This window comes from Arachis stenosperma, chromosome 8, assembly GCF_014773155.1.
Source record: "Arachis stenosperma cultivar V10309 chromosome 8, arast.V10309.gnm1.PFL2, whole genome shotgun sequence".
In the NCBI taxonomy this organism is placed as follows: Eukaryota; Viridiplantae; Streptophyta; class Magnoliopsida; order Fabales; family Fabaceae; genus Arachis; species Arachis stenosperma.
In genome coordinates, this window is record NC_080384.1 from 29,998,671 (window position 1) to 30,008,175 (window position 9,505).

The 9,505-nt window shown below is 38.2% G+C and overlaps 1 protein-coding gene across 1 annotated transcript; it reads right to left on the bottom strand.

Moving 5' to 3' along the window:
* Positions 1 to 7,709: 7,709 nt before the first annotated feature.
* Positions 7,710 to 9,261, bottom strand: LOC130944418 (arogenate dehydratase 3, chloroplastic-like). The gene has a single exon (XM_057872737.1). The coding sequence runs from the start codon at positions 9,083 to 9,085 to the stop codon at positions 7,799 to 7,801; it is 1,287 nt and encodes a 428-aa protein (XP_057728720.1). The 5' UTR covers positions 9,086 to 9,261; the 3' UTR covers positions 7,710 to 7,798.
* Between the last annotated feature and the right edge of the window lie 244 nt (positions 9,262 to 9,505).

Consider the following 9,505-nt stretch of genomic DNA (forward strand, 5'->3'; position numbering starts at 1 on the left):
CCTCCATCTTTCGACCAAAGCACTTAGTAGTGCAGAATGACCTCTAAGTTCACCTACTCGTAAAACATGTTGAAACACAGTCAGTGTTAGTGAAGCTGCAACTACTTCATTAAAAGTCTCTAACGGATCTAATTTTCTGGACAACATATTTCTGATAGCCTGCAAAAAAAAATTAAGGATAAACAACAACAACAACAACAACAACACGATTACTAATATTAATAATACTAGTGATAATAATAACAGTAACAACATCATTATTATTATTATTATTGTTGTTGTTGTTGTTGTTGTTGTTGTTGTTGTTGTTGTTGTAGTGATAATAATAACAATAATAATAATAATTAAAATGTTCATGAACCGTGACATTTTTTTCAAATAATACTATGTTCTTAAAATGTTAATAATAACATTTACTTATATATTTATAATGATTAATAAAAACAAGATAACAACAACAACAACAATAATAATAATAATAATAATAATAATAATAATAATAATAATAATAATAATGACAACATTACTAATAATAATAGTATAGTATAATTACAGTAGCAATAATAAACCCTAATAATACTGTTAATAATAACGATAATAATAATATAATATAATAACAGTATTAAAAAAATTAAACCGTAATGAGAAATAAATAACATAATATATATATATAAAATAATAACCACAATACTACTAATTACAACACAAATAAATAAAGTTCAACTAAATATATATATTCATTGTTAAATATTAAAAAAAATTACTTATAAATTGAGGAGGATCCAAATACTCAATAATATGTTCTTCTGTTTTGGAAAAATCACGCACCATTTTTTTTTTCGGTACACTTCTTCTTCAACAACACTTTGCTTTTTCACTGTAACTCTTGCTTCCTCACTCTCCTTCAACCCTTTTTCACTTTGCTTCAGTAACTCGTTTTTTATTTTAGTCCCCTTTCTATTTGCGTTTTCGCTTTTAAGGACCAAGCCGAACACCCTTCAACAACACGTGGTGCGCATGCAACTTGGAAGCCTGCAAAACACAACTTCCATTTGGCTCTGCTACACTGACAAATGCAGCCTGCATTTTGCGCAGTCCCATGTTGGTCAACACCTGCTCCTGTTGACATACAGGACATGTTTCGCTTGCTGGTTCCCTTCTCAGCCCAATTGCAGTCTGCGACTTGCAAATTTTTTATTTCAACGCCTGCAAAACGTTACCTGCATTTTACAGGTCTCTAATCAACGCAGGTCCACATTTGTGGACAACACACCATGCATCTATATACAAGTTTATCACTATTCTTTTATCCATAACCAAATTAATTTCTATCATTTCGTAATATTTTGTTTTTTGTATGTCCCTACGAAACATAGGTACATGCACTGGTATTTCCTATTCTATTATGTACCTAGTATGTTCCTATTATATTGATGTTAGAGCATAGTTAATAAATATATTTGGTTGAGAAAGCATACGAAGACAATACAAAAACTAAACAACGTAAATAACCATTTAAAAAATTAATTAATTTCAAATTAATTATAAAATTAGAATTTGAATTTGAATAATTAAAATTAAATAACGTAATTTTTTAACATACCGTGACACTACGTCTTTATTCAATCTCAACTCTCCTCCTCTTCCTCCACCACTCACACAATCATTAGCCCGACACTCCTCCTCTTCTGCCGCTCAACCTAACGCGCCTTTCCGCACCTCCGCAGTGCGCCCTCACCAATTGTTGAAGCTGTATTGGGCCGTTGCTACTTCTTTGTGCTGCTCTTTCTATTTTCGCATCATTCTTCTCTGGCGGCGTTGCTGCGGTGTCGCGCCATCCTCTCGTGAAGTTGCTGCTGCATCGTATCGATTTGTCGTTCTGAGGCGCTATAATTTCCAGTAAAAGCCACTGGAGAGTGAACCATCGATGGAGCCATCAATCCGATTGTCCTATCGTCCAGGTTACCGCTGCCGGCTACTGCCACGTGAGTGATGCTATTGTGGGCGTCCTCCATGCATCACTGTTGTCTCGCATTTCACGGGCACCGTTGCTGCTGCTTCGCGATCCTTGGACGGCGCTGCTGCTGTCTCATCACCGTCCTCCCTCCGCTGCCATGATGCTCCTCCTCTTCCTCTTCCTGTTCTTCTTCCTCTTTTTCCGGATGTGACTTTTATTCTTTAGGTTAATTAGATGAATTGTTATTCATTTTACTAAATATGTATATGGTTATTTTCATTCTAAAGTGGATATTTATTTAGTTTGGATTAGATTTAAGTAGATACAATAATCTTTGCTGAATGTTTATTTTACTAGAGATGTAAATGGTTAGTTCATTCTAAAGTGGATGTTTATTTAATTTGGATTAGATTTAAGTAGATACAAAAAAATTTGTTGGATGTTCATTTTACTAGGTATGATAGCTTGATAGAGAAGAAACTCGGTGGCACTGAGGCTGACTGGTGAGGGAGGGACCAACAACGCAATGAGATTTGGGAGGGGATATGCGATGGTAAAAGGTTGGTGAATGGTTAAAGTGTAAAAGGTGAAAGTAGAGTTTTTTGGAGGATAATTTGTGATGGACTGTGTTTTTTTTTTTCACTTTATGTGGACTGAAAGTGCAGTCCACTATTTACGTTGTATATAATTTTTGATAAATAAATAAGGAAGATTGTGAACAATATAAATAATGAGCTATATTCGAGATCCACTAAATATAAATAAATCTAATTAATTTAAATTTTAAATTTTAAAATTAAAATTATTTTTTTAATTTATTATTTACGTTACTCAAAAAAAAAAGTCGTTCCTCTATTTTATTTTTTTTCTTATTTTGATTTCCGGGTTTTTTTTTTTTTTTTTGGACATGGCCATGGGCCAGAAGAAACAAACCTGGCCTAGACCCAGAACCCGAACTCCCAAACCCAGAAAACCAACCCGAACCCGCTCATCTCACCCACTCCCCGGCCCGACCAAACCCAGAACCCTAAACAATCTCACGCTCTTCTTCTTCCTTCCGATGGGTGCGACTTCGCTTCTCCAACGTCACAGCGCCTTGTGAAAACTACGGTGCTGCTGCGGGCCGTCCAGAGTTATCTCTCCAGCTTCGATTCTCTCGCCAATCATTATGTGTGTCCCATCTTCATCCGGCGCGAGTTCTCCTCCTCGCTGAAGCTCCCCCTGCTGCCGTTGAGCACGTCCTAAGTTTGCTGAATTCTCAACCACGTTGTGATCATTGCTGCACTTGTGGTGAGTGAGCCTCTGCCCCATATGAAAAGAGTATTCGTTCCCTTTGTTGCGGCTATTTGTGTTATTGACCGTGTCTCTGCTGGTGGGTTTCGTTTGCCGAGTTGAAACCGGGTTATGGGGTCGCGGATTCCCTTGAGTTGCATGGCTGTTCCAGGTTTCCCTTTCCACCCGCCCAGGTAATCCTTCGTCTCTTTGATTTCCTTGAGGGTTGGTTGAACTTGAAACCTGAATGTCTTGAGTTCGATTGCGATGATTGTTCTGAAGAATTGCGAATCCTGCCTCTGTTCTGATAATATTTATGATCTGTATAGGCGGATTGAAAGTCCATTGCCTCTGTAGCTGATTTACTGCTGCCATCGCTGCCAGTTGGTGAGCTAAGGTGTTGCCTTCTCGTGGAGTCCAAGTAGCTCCCACATCCGGCGCATCTTCCAGCAGTTGCAGAATGTCCCTGATAATTGCGTCCGCTTCAGCTAATGGCGATCTTGCCTTGATCGCTTGAACCAAAGGTAAACAATCTGATTCAATTATGCAGTTCCTTATATTTAGATTTTTTGTGAGAATAAGAGCTTCTCTATATGCTTGTGCTTCTGCTGCTAAAGCTGATATTGATTTGAATTTTGATGAAGCTCCAGTTATGATTTTGCCTTCCCAGTCCCTGAACACTGCTGCTGTTGTTGCGATTCCTGTCTCCCTTTGAAAAGCTGCGTCTATGTTTACTTTTATCTTGTTGCGGGGAGGAGGCCTCCAGGTAATCCTCCGCTTCTCTCCATTCCTATCTGCCATAGCTTTAATGTCTTTGTTGAGATCTTTTGTTGCATTATGATATTCTGTTGCAATCTGTTCTGAATGAATAATTGTATTTTGTGGATTGAGTTTCTTTTGCTGGAATATGTGCTGATTCCTAGCTTTCCAAATGCACCAACAAACACATCCTAATTTGCACAAAATTTTGTCTTGTTCATCTCCTGCCAGTTTCTTAATTTTGTCAGTTGTGTCTATCAACCATTTTTCAAAAGATTTGACCTCATAAGCCGTAGGCACGATTTGAATACTAGATCCAAACCATACCGCTCTCGTCCACGGGCATAATAGCAACACATGTTCTGTTGTCTCATCTTGTTCATGACATATGCTACATTTGGGAGTGAGAGTAATTTTGCGTTGATATAAGCTCGCGTTCACTGGCAGAATTCCATGTGCTGCTTTCCAAAGAAACATTTTAACCTTCTCCGGTACCGGTAATCTCCAAATCCTCTCCCATATTTCCTTCGAATTCTGACTTGTTGAGGCTTTGCCTAGTGTTGTGACTTCCATTGCATCCTTCTCCTCCTTCGCTGCCTGATATCCTGATTTGACTGAATATTCTCCGTCATTCCTATACGGCCAAACCAAATGATCCTTCTTGTTGATCAAACTAATGGGCGTTCTTGTTATCAGATCAATCTCATTTCCATGAAAAATTTTTCGAATTCTGTCTAAATCCCATCCCTCACCCTCTCTTATTAGCTCGCTCACTTTTCTGTGTTGATTTTCTCCGACTCTCCCCAACTTGTCTATTCCTACCACCCAATTATCTTTCCAGATATCTATCCCTGCTCCATTTCCTACACTCCACCTTCCTTTCCTTCTGAGAAAGTCTTTACCCTCTAACATACTCCTCCAAATCCATGATGCACTGCCTCCTCTTTCCGCTTCCCATAGGCTACAATTTGGATAGTATATGGCCTTTAGAATCCGAGCCCATATTGCATCTTCCTCCTTTACCAGTCTCCAGGCTTGCTTAGCCAAGAGTGCTATGTTTTGGCATTCAAAATCTTTAAATCCTAAGCCTCCGTTTAATTTGCTCCTGGTCATATTTGTCCAGCTCTTCCAGTGAATGCTTCTTTCCTTATCGTTCTTAGTCCACCAGAATTTTGCAATTATTGATCCCATTTTCCTGCAGAAAGACTTTGGAAATTTGATGATGTTCATGGCATAGACCGGAATCGCTTGTATAACTGCCTTTATCAGAACCTCCTTTCCCGCTTGATTTAAGAGTTTCTCCTTCCATCCTTGCATTTTATCTAGTATTTTTTCTTGAATCCACTCTAGTGCTTTGTTTTTGGATCTCCCCCATGTTGCTGGTAATCCTAGGTATTTTCCTGGCTCTTCCCATGACGCCATTCCGGTGATTTCTTCAATATTAACTCTCCTCTGAATCGATACTTGGCTTCCAAAGATCAGTCCAGATTTTTCTATATTTATTCTCTGTCCTGATGCCTCTGTGTATTTGTTTATGATCTGAATTAATTGATAAATCTCCTCTTCTTGCGCACCTGCAAAAATGATACAATCGTCAGCGAATAGCAAATGGGTTAAAACTGGTGCAGTTGGAGCTAATTTTATTCCTGAAATCAGGTTATCCTTCAATGCCCTTTCCATGAGAATAGTAAGACTTTCCGCTGCTAAGATAAAGAGATATGGCGATAGCGGATCTCCCTGTCTGAGTCCCCTTTGAGGGTGGATCTTGGCCGATAATTTTCCATTAATTTTAAATCTATAAGTGGCACTCTTAACACAACTCATCATCAGCTTCACCCATTCAGTACTGAAGCCAAACTTTTCTATGACCTTTTGCAAAAAATTCCATTCCAATCTGTCATAAGCCTTATTCATATCTAATTTGATGGCTATATCATTACTTCCATGATTTCCGGGTTGATGAGTTCAATTAAGGCATGTTGGATTAAAAAATAGTTTTTAAAAAGTGTAGATTATAAAACATTTAATTGGTTGGTCCAAAATGGAGGAAACAGACAATATGACCAACCCGGACAAGATTTGGTGAGGGTGCATTCTAAGTTTTGACTTTGTCTTTTGCTTTTAACAACTTTTAATTTTAGATATTACATCATAAATATAAATATATTAGAGCAATGCTAGAGGTCAGCAACATTTGTGATTGGTAGCCATTAATTAGCCATCAATGATGATTTGATGGTGTGAGATTGGTGTGAGATTTTATCCAATAGTTCACCTTTCTCTGCTGGTAAAAATGCAATAAAATTGCTGTCCTCTAGACTTTTTCAATATATTATTTACTCACATATTAGAGTATTCGACAATTTTAAAAAAAATTATTCATTAGTTAATATTATTAAAATTCAAACTCAAATATAATATATTAAAAAATCATCTCAACTATATCTCAGCTGCAGCAACCAATCTTGAAATGTGAATTGAGGCACTCCACAAGTTCGGGTTGGTGAGCATTGAGGCAGAGGTTGGTTCCTTGAATTCTTAGGCTTTATTTTCGTGAGTGCAAGTTGTGGTGCTTGTGGCCCAATGCCAAACTGTACCGAAATAAAGGGGCAGTTCGGGCAATATCAAAATCTAATGTTTTTTTGTTGGTTCCACTAGCTAATATACTAATCTGGCAACGGTGCTACTTGTGAGCTTATAATTAACAAATATTTAGGGTAGTGGTAGGTAGTGTTCGCCAAAATACTATACTAATTCCATTAAATTATGGAAAATGATGGGGACTAGTATAAAAGAATAAAGAATTAATTAATATTAGTTCCCTTGTAAGATAAATATTTAAAAGATATTTGATGGATACGTTTCGGTATCAATTTGCTTCAAGGAAAAGTATTTGCAGTGTCACAAGATATTTTGTAAAATAATTACGTTTTCCGTCCCCAAAATTGAATATAAACTAGCTTTTTCTTATTGAATACGCTAGTATTTCACCTTCAAACTTATTAGGATTGCGAATTTGGAATACATACGGAGATTAATTTTATGGTATTTTTTATTGCAGTATTTAAATTATCTAACTTATTTTTAAAATATAAAAAATAAAATATTTAAAATTTATTAAATATTATTTATTTATTTATTTATTAGTAAATTAGCTACAATAAAATAGGTATTATTAGCAAGTTCAGAGTTCAGACAAATGGCAAAAAGAGATAAAAAATGACAAGCTTAAAATTTAAGAAACGCACATGCAGTGATGCCGGGGCACAAAAGAGTAAATGAGCGTCTACACAGTTCCAAGAAGTTATCCCAAAAATACTCCATTATTATCTACACTTTTCTCCTCTTTTCTTTTCTATTTTCATGTAAAAAACACCAAATAACTACCCCTACACAAAACCTTGAAGTATAATGCCATTTCATTATAGAGTAAGATTTAGATACACTATAAAATATAAAATGATACAATTGTATAATTATATTTATCATTTTATATAATTATTTATGTATTTAATATAAAATAAATTATTTTTATTAATATAATATTATATAACAAGATACAAATATAAAATTATTTTACATCATATATACGCACAATAATTACAAATGATTCGTAAAAGAATCATAGTCATTCTTCACACCAGAATTCCGTATATTTTAAAATTTTTCAAACTTAATTTTAAAAAATAAATAAGTTTAGGAACATAAATACACTCCACTGTAAAAGAGAATCAAAATAATGAAGTAATTATTTTATGTTTATATTCAGAAAACTCAAAATTACAAATTAATTAATTAATTAAAAAAATGCTAATTTCCTCTCGAAGAGGGTGTCCAAGGGGTCATGTCCATAGGATAACTCCCCAAGACCCTCAAGAAAGAGGTGAATTCCTGCACCTCTGCCAAGGCATTCTGAGCCCTAACATCCGCCATAGACGCCTCAAAATCAACGTAGAATAGATACTCAAAGTGCTTCGCCGTTCCAACGTTCGCATCATCCACGAGCCTTATCGGACGGTTCCTGTGTGGCCGCGACTCGATCTTCGTCAAGCTTATGTTTCTGAAGGCAAACGCCGATAGCACCTTGAAAAGTACCGAAGTGCCCTTATCGTGCGCAAAAACAATGCTTGTCTTGAACGGCCTGTCCGTACGAGGAATTATCGGTTCTCGTGCCAGCATCACGAATCGGGTTACGTTGCTCGGGTCGTCTTGGATCCCGTCCGCTAAAACTTGGAGTCCATACAGCTCTGCTGCGCGAGCGCTCGCAATTGCCGCCGTGTCGCGGAGGCAGTTGACTGCCACGAACTCTGCAGCACCCGCGGTGTCGTCGACGGCCTCGCGAACCACGTTGAGGCCGAGCTTTGTGAGAGTGTGCTCACACTGAGCTAGAGCTTGAGGGTGCGAGATTACGCGGCTGAGGTACTCCTTTCGTACGCCGGGGAGAGCGAGGAGGCAGTGGTGGACAGGAAGCTGTACCTCGCCAACGATGTGAAGGCGGTGGCGGAGGAGGAGATCGTAGTTCCGGTGGATCGATCCGCCAAGGGAGTTTTCAACTGGGAGTACAGCGCGGTCGGCAATCCAGAGCTCCACTGCTTGGAACGCCACCTCGAACTGGTCGCAAGGTATGGCCTCACAGTTAGGGTAAGCTTTTCCAGCGGCAGCCTCGGAGTATGCGCCAGGAACGCCTTGGTACGCCACACGAAGCTGCGAACCGTGCATCGGAGCCGGCGAGAGGTCAGAAATCGTTAGTGGCTTGGGAGGCAGCGACTTAGCGTTGTCTGCGCTGCCGTTAATCGGGACGAGATTAAGGTCCGTAACAGCGGTTTTGTGGCCGTTAACAGCGGCGATGTTATCAGCGGTAGAGTTGTTGTTTCCGGTGGAATTAGAGGAAGAAGAAGATTTTTCCTCCGAGAAGACTTTGCTGGATAAAATGGCGCAGGAGCTCTGCCAGTCAACTCGGTTGGAGCCGATTCCGAAACTGGTGGGTTCGAAGGCATAAACGCATTTAACGCGGTTCGGGCCGGCCCATTTGGAACGCTGTTTTAGGAGGTAGTTGAGACTGAGAGTATTAGAAGGTGGCTGCGTTAGGGTGGTCATGTCGAAATAAAACTAAAATTGAAATGAGATAGAAATTGAAGGTCAATTAGGGAGTTTGTGTTTTCTCTAAAAAAGAGAACGTCAAGCTGAGAAAAGAATGGTGGGGTGGGTAAGGGGCTTAAATATTGGTAGAGCGAGTTGTTAGAGAAATTGCGTAGCAAGTGTTAGGAGGAAGATGGTATTTTTCAGGTCGCTTGGTCAATCTCACACCTACCCTCCTATTTTTTATACCTCTCCTTCCCCTCCCACATTGCAATATTTTATTATTTTATTTCTTTCTCTCTTTACTTGCTAGATAGTAGATACGTTTATTTAAATTTTTTCTATTTTATCAGGTCTATGGTTTTATATAATATTAATATATGAGATTATGAGTTAATGAACACAATCTAACTTCTTTATATACAATCGTTTTGATTT

Excerpts from the sequence above, each read along its gene's own strand:
- LOC130944418 (XM_057872737.1), bottom strand. The coding sequence starts at position 9,085 with ATGACCACCCTAACGCAGCCACCTTCTAATACTCTCAGTCTCAACTAC.